The 19,244-nt window shown below is 38.3% G+C and overlaps 1 protein-coding gene across 23 annotated transcripts in view; it reads right to left on the minus strand.

Annotated features, from left to right (window-relative positions):
• Positions 1–19,244, minus strand: part of Dmd (dystrophin) — a 2,110,831-nt gene that overhangs the window by 70,722 nt on the left and 2,020,865 nt on the right. For all 23 annotated transcript variants that reach the window (XM_063242792.1, XM_063242803.1, XM_063242804.1 and 20 more), the window contains 3 exons: positions 16,458–16,659; positions 13,825–13,910; positions 11,385–11,542 (listed from right to left, as the gene is read on the minus strand). In XM_063242792.1, the coding sequence (XP_063098862.1) occupies positions 11,385–11,542; positions 13,825–13,910; positions 16,458–16,659 (446 nt within the window). The remainder of the gene's footprint in view (positions 1–11,384; positions 11,543–13,824; positions 13,911–16,457; positions 16,660–19,244) is intronic.

Below are 19,244 nucleotides of genomic sequence, written 5' to 3' on the forward strand. Positions count from 1 at the left end.
TCCAGAACATGAGACATTCTTTAAGAAAACAGGCTTGGACTCTTCAAAAATGTCAATTTCAATGAATGCAAAACAAAACTATAACAATACTATGAGACTATTCAAGGATAAATGCAACTATAGAGACATGAAACGCACATGTAAGACAAAATCCTTGACTGGATCCTGGAAGGAAAGAGTCAGCTATAAAGAACATTCTGGAGCAACAGGAAAATTTCACTATGAATTATGTGGTGAGGAGTATTACTAAATTGTTGTTAATTTTCTGTGTGATGATAGCAGAGATGCAATGGAGCATTTTATTTATTTATTTACCTATTTTTTGGTACAGGGAACTGAACTCAGGACCTTACACTGCTGAGCTATATCCCAGGCCTGGAACATTTAAGAAAAAAATGAATGGTGAAGTGCTTAGAGATTGAGGTCATCATGTTGCTTTAATTTTAAAAGGCGAACTGTGTTTGTGTGTATACATACACACACAGTATACATGCATGTGGAGAGAACTGCGAGGGCAGGAAAGGTAAGCAAGGTATAAAGCTATGTATAAGTTATACACAGATAGATGTGCAAGATATAGGGGCTTTCATTACACTGTTCTCTCAACTCTGTTATCCTGGAAATGTTTCCAAATAAAATGCTGCACGGGAACCACTGTTCCTCCTGATATAGGGGAATGAAACCCCCAACCTACTATGTCTGCAAGTTTGTGTTCTCTAAAACCGAATTTTAGGAACCTCGGGCGTGAAGAATAGAATATGTTTATTGAGAGAAAGGAAGCTTCTGTGTGAGAGACAGACAGAGGGGGTCCGGAGTGGGTTGCCCAAGGTTCTGCCTTTTCCAGGGACTTTTATTAAGTAAAACCATTGGTTGGAGGGGGGTGTGGAGAAGACTAGGAACTCACAAAGCAGATGGGCATAAGGTGGGACATAACTACAGTTAGCCAATAAGATCAATAGTTCAGGTAAAATTGATTACATTCGGGACAAATGGGAAAGCAAGTCACATGGGAAACAGGCATTTTTGGAGCAGTGACTTTCCCTTAGAGGGATGGGATAGTGACTCCAGGGTGAGAGAGAACTAATTAGAATGTCAATCCCCAGGATGTAGATGCATTTGTTTGATCCTTTGTTTTGAGGCCCGGCCCACAGCAGGAGGTATCTGTCTCCCCGAAGCTGCCAGGTGTTAGCACTGGCTCTGTTGAGGATTTCGCCCAATCTCAATGCCTATAATATATCTAACTCAGCTGCTTGCAACACTCCCAAGTCACTTCTTATAGGGGACGGCAAAAGCAGGAGAATGGGGAAGAGTGATTTTAATAACTGTGAAGGGGAAGAGGAAATAATGGAGCAATATCAATGGTAGAAAAGGTGAAAAGCACCTCAGGATTAGTTTTCTCAAACTACACAAACCTAACCTGGTACTGATTGATTCTTTATCCTCTCCATGGTTTCTAAAGCATCCCCTTATATACTCTTTATAGATGTACTTTCCTGAGATCCTAATTGTGAATCTCCAGCCACAAAAATACATTTAGAAGTCCTCACTGAAAGAGTTTTGGCCCAGACAGGACACTGTAGCCGGTAAAGCCTCAGGGGGAACCAAGGAACTCCCATCTCCCCCACCCCTAGGAATTTACCTATGGCGCCCAACAAAGACCAATGGGCTACCTGTGCATCCCTAATGCCCCCTTAGGTTCCACCCCAAGCAGAGGCTACTTATAAGCCTCCACTCACGTGTTCCACGGAGAGATCGCTGACCCTCACCCCCCGCACCCCCAGTGGGGAGATGCCACGCCCCAGGGAATTGGGGGTATCTCTCCCCACATTCTCAAAATAAAGGTCATTTATATTTCATACTTCTTATCATTTCAGCCTCCGCCGATCCCCCATAATTCTATCACTCACCGCAACAAAGTGTTTCCTGGTTTGAAGTAAGGACTGAGGAGGTTAAGAAATGTGTTCTAAGAGATGAGACCCCTAACTGCTATCTTGGGTAGAAATCTAGTACTTTATTTAAATTTCAGATGATAATGAGCAGTTGGAGAGTAAGTCACTGTTCTAAATATTAATCAGGATTCAAAATCTCCCAATGAAGATAAAATCAGCCCAAAGAACAACACATGGTGATTATCTACTCTGTATTTCAGTGTTCAAGGACAACTGTCCTGACCTCAAGCTCTCCACTCTACCAGCCTAATAAACCAATTAACACTCTGGCCCCAGAGGACATAATTTAAAATCTATGCAAATCCCTAAGTGTACACAATGTTATTAATTTAAACTACAGAGTTCTTATTTAACAGAAAGGTTTTACACACACATAGTAAAGTACATATATCTATCTGTAGATATCATGGAATATACTCCCAATTACAGAGTAGGACATTCTGAAGTACACAATATGCAGTTAACTCTTCCATTAATGTCTCCTATAATGATTTAAAATCCAGTTGTAGAAAAGGCAAACTCAAAGGAACAAAAAGCAGAATTATGGTTTCCACAGACTGGGAACAAACACAGTAACAAGAAAGCAAAGGGAAGTTTGAAGGGTGACAGAAATGTTCTGTGTCTTGATTCTAGGTAGTGGCTTGATTCCAGGTATGATTTGTTCTAACTCAGTACCAAGCATCAAACAGTAAACTTTATTGTGTATATAAAATGTTGCTTTAAAAAAGAGGCAAAATAGAAAATATATTTTCAAATGCATACAATAAAAACCACCTAGCTGTTAAATTAGGAAATCAAGATAAGCTAAGGACCTTGGATAAACAAAACACTATCCCAGGAGGAAGTCTTGCACTTCCTTGGGGGGAGGGAAGAGAGGAAACAGGATTAAACCCTGGGGTTTGGCACTGAGCTTCTACCCCCAATCCCTTTTTTATTTTTCATTTTGAGACAGGGACTCACTAAATTTCTGTGTCTTCCAGGCCAGTCTTGAACTTGCAACCTTCCTGCCTCATTCAACTAGATTGCTAAGTTGGTAGGTGTACACCACCAAGTCTGGCTTTTTTCATTCATCTTCAATAATCTCTTTGAGGGGGGAGAAAGTCCTTAATAACCTCTTTATAAAACACTTTCCATCCCCCCCCAACAATCCAGGAATGAACATATATAAAAACGAAAATAGTAAATGTTGAACTCATATTTCCTTGTTTCCATGATTGGAGGAAATACATTTAATTTTGAATTAGAATTAATGGTGACCTGGTAGAAAGGGGTCTAGCATATTACTTTCAACCACTCAAAAGATTTTCTAAATGTTTTTCTCATTAGCACCTCTACTTCAAACTTTCCAGGAAAAGAGGGAAGGGGAAGGAAGGCATGCAGAAAGATGGATTTGTTCTTGACAGTCTGTAGGGCTGGGGTTGCAACTGAGGGTAGTCAAGCATGCTAGGCAAGCGCTGCGCCACTGAGCTACATTCCCTGCCTGCTGAAGTGATACTTGGAAAGGTTAAAAAGGAGAAACTGAATGATGTGTACTTTTCCTTAATGGAAGTGTATGAATGTTCTAACTACAACACAAACCTAGCTTCACAATACAGGCAAAGAAAACATCCATGGCTCCACACTGAGAAGTTAACCAAACAAACCGCAACAAATTGGATAATCATGAGGCTACATCCACAGTAGTTTGTAATTTTAAAACACAGCAACAACTGAAAAACAATAGTCAAAAGCCAAGTGTGGCACATGCCTGTAATCCCAGCACTTGGGAGGGTGAGGCAGAAGATCAATGTGAGTTCAAGGCAAACATAAATTATACACCAAGACACTATCTCAAAAACAAAAACAAAAAAGCAAGAAATCAGGGGGCTGGGGATTTAGCTCAGCGGCATAAGCACCTGCCTTGCAAGCAGGCAGTCGTGAGTTAGATTCCTGGTACCAATAAAAAGGAAAAAGACAAAAAAAAAAAAAAAAAGAAATCAGAAAACCAATTCAGTCAAGCATGGTGATATATACCTGCAATCCCAACTACTCAGGAGGCTGAGGCAGGAGGAGAGCAAGTTCAAGGCCAGATATGGCAATTTAGTGATTTAGTGAGACTGTCCCAAAATGTTAAGTGGTTTTTTTTGTTTGTTTAAAAACAGAATCTCCCTATATAGTCCAGGCTGGCCTTGAACTCATGATCCTCCTGCCTAAGCCTCCCAAGTGCTGGTATTACAGGAAGGGGCCACCACATTTGGGTTCAAAACAATTTTTAAAGGGATAGACATGTAAGTAGTACAGTACTTGCTTAGCATGCGTAAGGCCCTGGGTTCACTCTCCAGTACCACCAAAAAACCAAGTCAAAGCTCGACAATGTGACTACCACTCTGGAAAATGGCCTTGCATTGAAAACTGCAGGAATTTTAACTGTCTCAGTTAAAATTTTAGCAGCCCCAAGAGGAGCTCAGAGATGTCTTTTTCAGATTTCCGTCTTTGTGAAATGCAATTCTGAATTGGACTATTAGGTTTACTTTCAGCTCTGGGAAAACTGCGGATACCAAACTGCAGTACCTCTTACAAACTACTTAATTATTAGCAATTAGCCATCAGTTTGAAAAAGGATAAGAGGTGTAAAAGAAATGTCTATGGCATCCAAGGCCAGACAGGCCAACCTAACAGTTTGAGTAGTGAGTAAAAAGTCAAAGGAAACTTGAAAAATGTAAGATTTTTAGGAGTTAATGACTGAAAATACAAAATGTGATCAATTGGTCTGGTGAATACTGTTTAAACAGGTAAAAAGCTTTGTGATACAGCATTTTAACATCTGTGGAAAACCGGAATCTCAAGGACCTCAAATTGATTCCACAGATGTTTGGTTATAGATAAAAGGAACTTTTAATCTTGGCAGAATAGGCTCATATTACAGTGCACATTAGATAATCTCAGCTAACACTCAGTGGGCATCTACTATGCATGCACCACAGCTCAAAGCACTTTTCCTGTTGGCTCATTTAATCCTCATAAGCACATGAAGAGTTCACCAGCCAGGAAGGTTAAGAAATGTACCATAATCAGCCATCTAGCCAATAGGACTGCTGGGATGTGGACCCAGATGGTCAGGCTTCAGGGCTCATGTGCTTAATCACTCTGTCACTCTATTCTAGATATACTGGAATGATTTATTATTTATCTATGAGATACATATACATGTATTGTTCTCAACAATTGAAAGTGTAATTTATTCTCATTTCCATATCATTCTATATTACAACAACTGTGCATAGATGATATTCATTTTTGTCATATGAACAGAAAAATTCAGAAGACAGATGAGAAAGCAATATATTCATTTTGAATGCATGCATACAACAGGAGGCAGAAAACAGATGTAAAATAAACAGATTCTGACATTCTAGCTCTTGTAAGAAGCATATTGAATATAAAGTTGGTATACTTGATTTTATCTAAATAATAAAAGTCTTTAAGGTGTTTGCTGAAGAAAATACTACAAAGCCTAACATGCTTTGTAGAGCATTTCTCTACAAAGGAGAGCATTTCTCAGGGTGCAGCCAAACACCATTTACAGATCCCCAGTTCTCCTTGGGTCACTTGAAAGTATAGTTTTCCCAGCTAAAGACACTACTTTGCTGCATCTGAAAATAGACCTGACAACTGCAATTTGAAGTATTTTAAATAAAGGTGTGTGTGTGTGTGTGTGTGCACATGTGTATGTGTTAGAATAAGGCTATTTATTTACCTTTGTTGTCCCATACTAACTAAAATTAATAGAATGCATTAACCCTTCATTAGTTGAGTATAGTACCTAAAAGTGAGTGGGTAAAGCCACGACTTGGTATAACTGCATAACATAGGATATATTCATTCTGTCTCTCTGGGCCTCATCAGAAAAAGACTGTTCCTTCACTAGCAGGGCAAGCTGGTCTTAGTAGGTCATCTACTCTCTCAACAGCGCTGTTACCATGGGATATGAAAGAGGGACAACTCACTTATGCATTAATTGAAGCTGTACCATCTAAAACAAACTAGCTTCAGCTAGGCATGGTGGCATACTCCTGTAATCTCATCACTCAGGGAGATTGAGGCAGAAACATTGCAAATTTCACCCTAGCCAGAGCATCTGAGTGACTTTGCAAGATCCTGTATCCAAAATAAACAAAATAAAAAGGGTTGGGGATATATATGTCAGTGCAGACCCTGGGTTTGACTCCCAGTGATGCAAAAACAAACAAACAACAACAACAAAAAAACCAAACAAACTGGTTTCAAAACTTTACTTCTACCATTACTGAGAGTCAATTTCCCAGTAAATATGTTGACTGTGGTATACTACTATTGTAGAAAAAAGATCCCATTTGCCTCACTCAGTATCAACAAAGATATCATGGTTAAAGCTATAAAGCTTTTGTGAATATTTCTTTTAAATAACCACAAAGGGGAGTGAGGTGGGGGAAAGAAAAGAAAGAACAATAAAAAACTGGAAAACATGGAAACAAAGCTTTTGTAAATAAACAGAAGAGAGGTTAAAGGAGGGGACAGGAAAACCCTTATGATGAATGCTATCATTGTGTATCTCTAAAATGTACCAATAATGACTTGAAGTCCTGATCTAACTCTATAATTAAAGACCTATTTTTTATACAACACAAGTCAATATTATTGAAAATTTCAATATTAATGCATGACAATTCGTTACAATAAATGTGCTTTTAAGAATTTTAAATCTGAGCTCATTTGCTCATGAGATTATGTCAGAAATTAAAACAGTATGAATTACACCTAATTGAACAGAGGTAAGGGAAGCCTTTAACACTGGAAGACAATGCCAACTTAAGCTTTTAAAAAATAGCAAGAGAACAGTGTAAAAAAATCAGTATTTAAAAATCATGTTTAGCTGGGCATACTGGTGCATGCCTATGATCCTAGGACTCTCGGAAGGCTGAAGCAAGATGATAACTGCAAATTTCAGGCCAGTCTGGGCTACAAAATGAGTTCAAGGCCAGCCTGAACTTTTTAGGGAAACTGCCTCAAAAAGGACAAAAAACAAAAACTTTTTTAAAAGGAAACCATTTTCTATCTAGTCACAGTCCATGAGACTCCTTGGAGTCTTTCCTCCAAAAAATGAGTTTTAACTAGACAAAAATATTTAGAGCTGGTGGGTGATTACTCTTTCTCTTTGTCAGTGATTACTGGAAAGGGCCACAGGGTGCAGAGATGTTTAAAAGACCATCTGGAGAGCAGAGAACGTGGCAAAAGAAAATGTACCTCCTTCCCTACCCGCTCCCTGGGCCTTTGTCTGAATCAGAAGACTTAAGGCCTTTCTGACTGTACTAACTTGAAAGAAAAGTAAGTTTTCCAGCTGGTGACAAAAACAAAGGACATAAAAGGATGACGATCCAAAGTCAACTTGCACCAAGCAAGGAGCAAATGCATCACAGAAACAGGTACTTCACTGCTGGTTCTTTGGGCTGGTAGAATTAGCAGCTTTTGAGCAAGGAAGCCTGCTAAACAGGCCACTGGGTTGCATTCCCAACTTCAAACAGAGGGCAGAGGGCATTTGCACTGCTGTTATCTTTCCCTACAGCAAACATTGTATGTTCATGCTCCTCGCATAATGAAAGGCAAGGTGACCTACTCAGAGGAGCACCTGCCTGAGGAAAAGCAAGCCAGGGCCAGGATGTGGATTCTAAAGGAAGCATTCATAATGGAGCCATTCAATCTGATTAGTAACTGCTATAAACTTTGAGGCTTCCTAAATCTAAATCTAAGTAATATGACCCTCCCATCCTGTTATAAACATCCAAATTGCCAATATTAAAAACCTACTCTCCTCTTCAGCTTGTTTGTCCTCTGTCCCCTGTGTAGATATGGCCTATCTCTCATTCTATGCAGGGCAAAGAGAAATAGCTATTTTTTCACTTTGGGGTGGCTGGAGAACAGATGGATCAGAAATCTACATATTTGGGAATGAAAGGACAAATGTCAGAGTAAGAATAATGGATTACAAATCACTCTTCCACCAGCTAAAATACAGGATATAGATCATTGTTTAAACAACAATAAAAACAAAAACTCCCAAAGCATGCCTGTTCTGTTTATCCTCCAAGGATTGGTGAGGATCACATGAGTAAATTTGTGTGTGTGTGTGTGTGTGTGTGTGTGTGTGTGTGTGTGTGTGAAGGAAAAGTTTTGTTAGGAGTAACAGTATGCTTCATAATCATGGTAAATTGAGCAGCTGTTTCAAGACAGCAAAAGGAGCATTTCAAAGCAGGGGCTATAGAAGCACATTAGGAAAAGTTCAAGGGCTACACAGAAAAAAATACGATTTGTTTAGTGCCTAATGAAAAGAAGCTAGAGGTTTTTAAGGAGGGTGTCATATATTAAATTCTTTCCCATTCAAACCATAGAAGAGGGTAATAAACCAATGAAACAGAATGGAACATGGCATCTCAGAGGCTCACTGGAAAATGGTGCACATGTGATTAGAAGGCCTGAAAAAACCATAAGAGTGACAATGGAAAGCTGTTTCTTAGCAAGACCTGGTGGCACACACCTATAATCCTGCCCCTCTGGGAAGCTGAGGCAGGAGGATTTCAAATTCCAGCTTAGGTAACCTTGTAACTTAGGAAGAACCCCATCTCAAAACAAAAAATAAGATGGGCAGTGGATGGGTAGTGCAAATGCCTTGGGTTCAACCTCTCAAAAGAAAAAGTTTCTTTGTGGGATAGCACTTAACTAGTTTCTAATTATAAACTGTTCAAGAAGACAGTTCAAAAAATATGAAATAGCAAGCAAATAAAAAGCCACCTGTTTCTACTGTTCCACTGTCATCTCTTGACTGATTTCTCCCCAGACTCACAAAAGATGTTTCCAAAAACTCAGAGACTGGTTGGCCAGGAAGCCTTCCATGAATATGCAAGGATTGACTGAGTTCCAAGCCTTGGCACTCAGGAGACAGGGTTGCTATTGCAAAGACAGGAAGTAATTCAGCATGAAATGTGGAGTTAGGCAAGAAAGGAGGTGTCCCAGTAAAGTGATGTGACAATGAGAGCACATGTCTGTACTCCCAGTACTCTTACAAGCCTGAGGCAGCCTGGACAACTGGGAAACTTAGGGAGACCCTGTCTCACAAAGAAAAATACAAAGGGGCTAGGGATGTAGCTAAATGTGAAGAAGGCCCTAGGTTCAATCCCCAGCACCCTCAAAATCATTTTTTAAAAAAGAAACAATAAACAGAGGTGGAATGGACTGGTCTCCTCTTATGAGGGGCAACACCAAGGAAAGCAGAGGTTTTGCTCAGCAGCCTATTATCCTGAAATCCAAATCTAAGGACAGAGGGGAGGGTGGCAGTGGTTACCTGATGAGTCAGTTCAATGGGAGGACAGGATGCAAAGTCCTGCTCAGAATATAGCCCAGTTTTCTCTGTAGCAGGGACCATTACTGAACAGACACCTGCCAGCAGGTTAGTGCTGTGATTCTTAGCCTCAACTCAAGACATGACACACACACACACACATACATACACAGATTTGTACATATTAATGTGGATATGTTCCCCAACTGGAACTCACAAAGTAACTGGATCTTGACAAAAAAGATGACAAAGGTTAGGAAAACGTACCTCACACTGCTGCATGTTAATGTATAATTGTATTTTTAAAACAGAATCAATCTATATTACTTGTGGTCATTAGGATTTACTATATGAAAGTTATTTGTATCTACATTGTAGAGTAGAAATATTATTCTTGCAACATGTAAAAAAAACTAGATATTAATAATCTATTCACCTTTTTGGAAGATTGGGTATGAAGTGGAAATGCTCTTATAGTCCACATCTATTTCACATTTACAGCGAATTTGCCATCATTTTGGCAAAACAACCCAAACCATATATTCTACTCTGTATAAGTAGGCTTATTTTGTGTGCAGTCAATTTGCCCAATTAACTATTAAGTACTCAAAGTGTTTTAAATATTTAAACATTCACAGGCCTCTGCCTACAAAGTAGTTATAGCTTCATCTTAGTTTATTGTTTAAAAAAAAGGAAAAGGAAAAGAAAAAGAAAACCTTGGGTTTAACCCAGTTGCCGCTACAGGTAGTTCCATTTTGTTCAAGTCAGCCATTGTTAATGGGGTTACCATGGATTGAGAAACTTTTAATTTAAAAAAAAACTCACAGCCTTTAGAAAAAATAAAAACACTGTGAATAATGTGGTCCTGCAAAATACCCTGCTCCTTTAATGCTGGTAGCACTACAATTAGAAACAACTTGTATAGAAAAGCCACCTGGTAATATGTATCAAAAGCCACAAAAATATTTATATCAATTGGTCTGATAATCATATTCCTGGAGAATTTATCTTGAGGGGAAAAAAAACCTTCAAAAAAAAGAGCTAAATGCATGAAGATGTTCACTGTACCAATGCCTACACCTTACTAAAAACGCAAGCACTCTAAATGCCTATCAATGGTCATGCACAGGTACTGGGAGGAATAGGGTGCTTCTGGGGCATGAATTATGGTACAGAAAAAAAAATAGGAGAGAGAGAAGACAATGGGCAGGAGTGATCCAGTGACAGTGACAAAGAGTATCAACTTCATATTTTATTTTAAGACTGTGGGATGGGCTGGGTAGGTAGCTCAGTGGCTGGATGCTTGCCTAACATCCACAGGATTGTAGGTCCAATTGCCACCACTGATTCCCACTTCTCAAAAAAAGACTATACCGAGCCACCATTCCCTACTATTCTAAGGCTTTAGAACAGTAAGGAAATGTTGGAGCAATAAAAAGTCTTTCTTTCTTTCTTTCTTTCTGGCTTTGTCTTTGTCTGTCTGTCTGTGTCTGTGTCTGTGTCTGTCTGTCTCTCTCTCTCTCTCTCTCTCTCTCTCTCTCTCTCTCTCTCTCTCTCAGAGTCTCACTAAGTGATTAGTTTATTCAGGCAACTTGCAAAGCCACTGCCTCAGCATCCCACTCAGAATGCTTGTATTACAGAAATGCATCACCGTACCCAGCTCAAGCCAAAAAAAAAAAAAAAAAGACAATTATGTTAACTGTTTACCGACAGCCTTTATAAAGGAGACCATAATAATGTAATTGAGGATGGGAGTTAGAGTCTCCTCTATAAAGGTCATTTTCTTATTTACAATGGATTTCCATGACCTAAGATTTATTTCCTGCCTGGCTGAATCACTGCTGACTCCCTTCCCTCTCAGCACCTTCGAACAGTTCCTGCTACAGGTGGCCAAGTCTTTTCTTGCCTTTGTGTTGTCTTTACTCCCAGAATCTGCAATGCCAGCAGCTGCTTCCTACAGAGTTTCCTAAGATTCCCGATCCCGTACCAGTGTCTATGAAAGAGCTAAGGTGAGAAACTGAGGTGCAGTGAGGCTTTTAAAATAGAAAACAATAAACAAACACTTAAGAGAGTGAATCACTTACAAATTGGAAGCAGCTCCTGACACTTGGCTCTATGTTGCTGCCCCCAAAGGATGCGACCTCACCCAACTGTCTTGGGATTTGGATAGAATCATGCAGAAGGAGGCCCAGCCTGCGCTGGTCACAGAATCCTGTAGAACTTGCCACTTGCTTGAAAAGGTCTGAAAGAAAAATAAAACTGATCAGTCAAAACACTGCTAAGTGGATACACATGGTGCTTAATATCCAGCTCAATTTTAGTACTGATTTTCTAGTACCAACTCAGTTCTCAGGAGTACCCTATATTGCCACAAGGAGGGTTTACTTCTAACTTATATTAGTCTGGACAGAGTTTTGTAGACCAAATGATCACTACGTTTACATGAAGCATGACAACTTATAAATCAACTACAGCCCTTTAGGAAATGCAAGTTTGTAGGTAATCCTAAAACCTGAATTGTTCTTAACACAAAACACAATCTTTTGGTATATATATATATATATGACTATTGTGAATGTTTTAGTAATAGGAGCCATATAACTAGCCCAAAAGCACCATTCCTTTTGAATATAAGAAATTTAAAAATGTGGCAAATTGGAGAAAATCTCTATGGAGTCATAAGATCACTTTTCAGTCCATCAGATACGTGGTTCACACAGGATGCTGTGTCCATTTGCACTTGGCTCATAATCACACTGTTACTGATTCATATTTGCCCTTTTGACTGGAGAATAATATTCCCTTGAGGGCGGGGACCCTATCTTGTTCAACTGTATACCAGAAGTCTCAAAGTAGAACAGCAGTCCCCGGAGAACAGCAAATGCCCAGCATATGTAGCTGACTGCATGAATGTATCAAACACTAGCAATGGATGTTCGATTGTTATAAACAAAATCATTTAAATCATACCATCTTCACCTAGAAGTTGCCAATCAAAATCAAATCCAAGAAAGTTTCATGTACCCATATGCACATTTATAAACTCAAGGCAATTACATATTTTAACAGTATATCTCAGATGCGATAATAAACTTCAGACTACATGCACAGCTTTTTGCCATCTCTTGAAAATTTTTTGTCAAGTTATGAATTATTTTCAAGTAACTCACTTTGAAGTATTTTTGTTTCCTCAATCTTAAAACATGTTCTTTTTTTGAAATTACTTGAAACAGAGCTCAAATCTCCCTTGATGATTTAATTTAGTATTTTTGGTGCATTAGGACTGTGCCATTGGCAAGGTTAGATTAGAAATCAACTTATACCCCTGAACAGTGATATGTGCCTGTGAACCCTGATACCCTGGAGGCCAGGAGTTTGGGGCCAAACTGGACAACACTGCAAGATTCCTGTCATTTTACAAACAAATGATCCTATAATAAGTAACTATAATACTTAAGGAAGAAGAGGCCCCACTGAAATAGTTTCATCCCAAAGTAATTTTAAAGAGTTAACAAAAACCACTCAGCCCTCTTACCCTGCCTTCCATTTTGGTTTTTTGTTTTGTTTTGTTTCCTTTTTTTATTTTTGGCTGTTAGGATGAGAAAACTCAAGTAGAAAGTACATAAAAATGAGCTAAACCACTCTGTGTATTTTGTGGCTTATTCCTAGAAGAAAAATGCAAACTAGAACACAGAGTGGCTTTGGAGGAATTTAGTCTTTTTTTGTCTCCTGCCCGTCCTTAAGCTCCACACATCTTGTCAACCATGGGTGGCTAGTCCTTAGGGAAAAAGCAGAAGACAAGATAAGCTGGGTTTGTTTAAGGTTCCTCCTGAAAAGATTTCTTACAAGCATTTAAGGGGCAAAAAACAAGTGCAGTCCTTTACAATGAAAATGGATGCTTGCTGGGTCCCCTGAATCTTAATCACTGCTGTAGCATTTGCTTTTAATTTAGATTTGCACTTTTTAAGCAGAAGAACCCAATGGCTAATCAAAGGGAAATTCAGAAGGGTGGTATTTAGCCTTTAAGAAATAGCAAGCTATCCTTCTCTCGCACAATAAAATGTTAGTCACATCACAGACTTGAATGTGTCAGTACAACTTGCAGTAAGATGATTATAAAATAAACAATGTTTCTCAAACATGAATGCCAGATAGTTTCTTTAAATAAGAATCCAACATTGAGGCAAGAGCAGGGATTAAACCTTCACATGTATTTTTCTGAGTTATCCAAAGGGGTTAGGGAATCAGAGTTTATCCTCTAGGAACATGTGTTTTATTCAGAGACCGTCAATGTAACATAAAATAATACTCGGACTGTAGAAGCTAATCCTCGCACTCTATTTAAATACCTGCAATTTAACGTTTGACAGGGAATGGCACAAACCAAATTTTATGACACTCTAAAAGCTACATCTTACATGGGGAACCTGCTGTCAAATAAGAACAGTATGTCATTTCCCGTTTAGAACTAGGGTAATTAGCCAACATCAATAAAAGAATACAAAGTTAATGTAAATGACTTACATCTGTACTTGTCTTCCAAATGTGCTTTACACAGAGAAATGATGCCAGTTTTAAAAGACAGAACACGGATCCTCCCCGTTCGTCCCCTATTACGAAGAATCAAACCAGAAAACAATAACACTGACGTTAAAAACTTCTAGTTCAGAAGGAAAAATAAAGCCCTGTATAGATGAAATCTATTAACCATTGTTTCATTCAGCTTGTTCAGAACTTTTCTGAGTTTATTATCTGTTTATGATCTAGAATGTAATGGAAATTTGATCAATTAGATTAGTACTACCAGTTTTCAATTCTTAAAAGCCTTAGCTGAATTGTTAAGAGTAGCTCTAGATAAAATAGGAAAAAAGTATCCTTGCATTCACCTGTGGAGAGCCATTTTTGGTTAATTGGCTAAGTGGAAGAATTGCCATTATGCACCAAGCTATTTTGGTTACTAAAGCAAATTAACTACTTCATTTATTGATGCCAAAAAATTACCAACAAATAATTCCTTGGCTTTCTTCAGCGCTCAGATTTTAATCAAATTGCCCCTTACACTAAGATTAATCACTTCAAGACACATGAGTCATAAAATATGTTTCTGTTCAAAATCAGGACATACACTATTAGAGGACATTCAAACAAATGCTTTACAAGAAAAATTTGTAAGTAACCTAATGCTGTGTCAATGTTGTACAGTATCTATAAAAGCTCAAGTAAAGCACTCCACATAACAAAGCAACTATATGTTATGTATTTTGTTTTTAGTTAACAATATGCTCAATTGGGCTGTGGATATAGCTCAGCAGCCTAAGTGCCTACCTAGCAAGTACAAGGTCCTGAGTTCAATTCCAGTACCCCCCAAAATAAATACATAAACATCAAAATCTGCAAGGATAATTTTTTAAAAACCCAATATGCTCAGTTTCCAACTGGTTCAATTTATTAATATCCCTCAGTTAAAAAAGAAATCTTGGACCCTAATGCATTAACAAAAGCCTTCTTTATTACTGGATAATTTTCTGGTATTTCTCCCTCTCAGGAAAAAGCAAATCAATGTTTTAATAAATAAATTTTATATAATAACTTGGGTCTTCAAGGAGTTAAGATTACCTCTAACTAATTTTCAGGCATGCGGAATGAAAGCTATATACTGTGAATCCAGTCACATACATGACATTTGCAAAGAAATTAGTGCCAACATATATTCGAGGCAATACCTGAATATAAACCCTCATCACAACAAATTCAAATGTAATCCATAATAAATATCCAACATGTTTAAGGATTTGGTAGGTAATTATCATTAAGTCAATGACCAGGTGGTCCTAAAATTTAAAAAGTAACATTTCATCAAAATAACAAAATGTATAAATTTTAATGAAGGAGGTTGTACAAGTCTAGAACAAAGGCAAAAAGCAAAGTAGTTGATATGCAACTCCTTTCAGTAAAATCTTCCCAGATTTCCAAATGGGAATATGTTCTTGTTGATGTGTGAAATGAGGCATGTAATAATTCTGAGGTCTAAGAAGAATTCAGTGAAAATCAAGACCAATTCCTTCTGCTTCCTTCCTCAATTAGAACTGGAGCTATTTCCTGTGTGCAATCTAGAAGAAATAAACAACTGTTCTCTAAGAGAGAGTGATGAATGGAGGTGCCAAACTGAAACTTTGTAAAGCCTTATTAAAACACAAAACAAAAGAAACAAAATCTTCCACTCTCTGAGGAGACGAGTTGGCTGCATGAGAGGCTCATATTCATTGTGTTTGGCTTATCAATTAATAATCCTTTGCAAAATTCTATGTATCAGCTAGAAAAATTATGACCTGGTAGCAGGTGTCTCTCTAAGAGCACAATGAACTTGGTCAGTGAGAGGGAACGCACCAAAATGGGCGGAGGACATCAACATACACATGCAAGAATGGGAAAGATCCAAGGGCTACATGTGACCCATTCCAAGACTGGAAAAATCAATACCTCAGACCTCAGGGTTTTGTTTGTTCCTCAACCTCAGAGCAATCTCCCTTCTTGCTGTTACCTCCTATGTATCATGTATTTTTCAAGTCATATAAATGTGGAAATGATTTATTTTAGGAGCAGTATTAGGTCCACGGCTTCTGGGATCCTACTGTTTGTTTCTTTTAAGTCATAAGCAAATCTACTTTTAGCAAGCCAATTACTTTTGATAATTTATCATTATTTTCTCTCTCTTTTCTGGCTACCTTTAGTTAACTTCTAGTGAGCAGTTACTGTAATAAAGAATTTCAAAAATATGCTTATTTTTCTTAAAGTATGTTCACTTAAAAGGAACTTACAGAAATCCATAGATATTACAATTGTAATTATTTCATGTTAGTATATTATTATGCTACAGTTGTCTAATGAGATATCTTTTAAGGATCTTTTAAGTTTCTTTTTTATTATTTCATATTCACAATAAATAATTAATGAATTCATCATGAGGAATTGACAGATATCATATCTGGATTCTTTTCTATTTTCCATTCCCTTCACCTCCCTCTAGTCTCTTGCATCCCCAGATCCCCTTCTCATCTCTGCAGTCTCCTAATTACACTGCTAATGCTAATTACACTGTTACCATACTGTAAGCCAGGTCTCCAGTGACAGCCTACAAAAACACTTGCCGTACTTACGTATCATAAACGTTCAGCAGCCAGTTGAGACACATATCCACACAGAGAGGGACATTGACCAAATTGTTGTGCTCTTGCTCCAGGCGATCATAAATAGTGGTCAAACAATTAATGACCTGCAGGATATCCATGGGCTGGTCATTTTGCTTGAGGTTGTGCTGATCCAAGGCATCACATGCAGCAGAGAGGCTCAAGAGATCCACTACAAAAATGTTCAATCACAAGTGATTCAAAGCACGAAATCCTCTTTACCCTGCTCTCCTGGTCTTCTAAACACCACGTTCTTTTACAGGTGCTCTTGAGCTGGGGTTGTAGCTTAGTGGTTTAGTGGTAGAGAGTCATTTGCCTAGCATGCATGCACAGGATCCTGAGCTCCATCCTCAGCACCACCCCCACAATGTTCTCCTTTTGGCTTTCAGTTCTTAGTTGGTACATCTGATTTAGGACCTGAGGTTGTTCTCAGGGCATTTCAATGCCCATGGGCATTGAAAGGTACGGACACAAAGTCCCCTTCCCCGAAATACTGTGGAGTATTTGAAAGTTACAGGAACCTATCTTGTAATGTGTAAACTGAATAAGAAAAAATATGTTAACAATTCTGAAAAAGATCCTGACAACACTTTCTTGTATAGGTTTTACAGGAGGTCAGTTAGATGAATCTGTGGTTAGGGTTGTGTAAACTCCAGCTACATAGTTATATTCATAATGCATTACCCTCCCTGAAATACCCATCAATGTCTCTCTGTTGCTTTAAAATCAGCTGAGAAAATCATTAAATTCACTAAAATTTTCTATAGCCAAATGGAAGTCACTGAATATCCATATCCAGTTTTCTGGCCTCAGGCTCATTTATTTCTCTTTTCACCTTTAAACTCTACTTTACAACAAACTTTAAGTCCTTGTTAGAACCTTCTAAGGTAGGTGGTGTCCTTTGATCAGAGGTAGTACTTATGCTAAAAGACAAAAATTTAACAAAAGTGAAACTTTAACCTTGTCCTACAACTACAAATCACAAGCCTTATTCCCAAGTGTCATGAAAAGAAGCTTCTCTCTAAAGCCAATTTATTAGCAAACAACAATGCTTTATATAACATTGGAATTCTCAGTCCTTTGAGACAAAGAATCAATGATGATTAAGTACATCTCTTACACATCTCAGGAAACGGGCACTACAATTTTAAATGCAACTTGAGGTAAACACAGGTCATTCCAGTCTGTCAACAGCTTTCCCCATAATGAAGAAAAGGCATCTCACGCTGTAATGTACCTTACTACTTACTTGTGGCTGGTTCTAATTAAATACTAGGAAAAAGCCAAAAAATAGTGGCTAACACCTATGTAGGTTAATACCTAGTAATGCACATTTTTTTCTTTTGAAACGGAAAATAGAAAACTGGCCTTTCCATAGAAGCACACAGGAGGGTGGCAGAAACAAGACGTTTTTGGGTGTATTTTTTTTTTGTTGTTGTTGTTGTTTTTTAATCTGTTAGTAAAACTGCTCTCATGGACAAGTTTCCCCAAAATGTCCTAGACTATCACTGTTCCTATAGAAGGAAACATCCTTCTCCTTTTCCTCTCTCTTTTTTTGTTTTTACAGGGCTGGGGACAGAACCCAGGACCTCACACATGTTAGGAAAGTGCTTTGTCACCAAGCTACATACCAAGCTCATTTTAAGATAGGATCTCACCAAGTTGCCCAGGCTGATATTAAACTTGCATTTCTCTTGCCTCAGCCTCCTAAGAAGCTGTGAATTTAGCCACATACCAATTGTGCCTAGCTCTAATATATATATAAACATATACAGTATGTATATACATATATGTATGTATATATGTATGTAGTTTTCCTAATTTGAAATTTTGAAGTTTGAATTTTTCCTATTATTTGCAGTTTTCCTATCATTTTCTTTTTTGTTACTCTGTTCAATCATCCTAAATATTTCACTTTAGATCCAAGGATGTAAGAACTAATACGTGAGAATTTTAAGACTCATCTTTTTATTAACAGTCTAATGTACCCATGTGACAGATACAACAGCAAAATTACCTGAGTTTCCTTTTAGTGAGTCTACTCTATCTTTGCACAGGAAACACACAGAACAGAAAATGTGGCGTAAAAATAGCTCCAGAGGGGAGCAAGGCAACTGCTCTGAAATAACATGAGCAGAAGATGACACTTGAGAGAAATACTGTGCAGCAACTGCTGTTCAAACTGGATGTGGTTAAATGCAAGAACAATCTATCACAGAAGACTTAAGATCACAGTTCCCAAAACAAACACTGCAACATGAATCTTGTTTTCACAGTGTGTGTGTGTGTGTGTGTGTGTGTGTGTGTGTGTGTATGTGTATGCATTTAGATTTTCTGAGACAGGTCTTGCTATGTAGCTCAGGCTGGCCTTGAATTCAGTACACAGCCCAAGTTGGCCTTCTGCCTCAGCTTCCAAGATACTGAGATTACAGGCATGCACTACCACACTTGGCTTCAAAAATATTTTAATGAAGATACTATAGCCTTTGACATCACTGAAGAAGGACCATGGGGGATGTCCCTACAGCCTAAGGGATTTGGGGTGGGAAAAGAGAGAGACTGACCCTCTTAAATCCCCTTTAATGCACCAAAAAAAAAAGAGTAGTAAGCGGGAAGAAAGACCTACGCCCAGGACCCCACCAATAGCTCCTGAGGCTCTGGTTGTGCCTAGTCATCCTCTCAAACGTCTAGATTCAAAGGTGGACTCGTATTATAATGGTAGAAGAACTGCTGTGGGTCTATGAAATTTTCTTGCCC

This window comes from Cavia porcellus, unplaced genomic scaffold (genome assembly GCF_034190915.1).
Source record: "Cavia porcellus strain 051 isolate PalLab524CR breed Dunkin Hartley unplaced genomic scaffold, mCavPor4.1 scaffold_33, whole genome shotgun sequence".
Classification (NCBI taxonomy): Eukaryota; Metazoa; Chordata; class Mammalia; order Rodentia; family Caviidae; genus Cavia; species Cavia porcellus.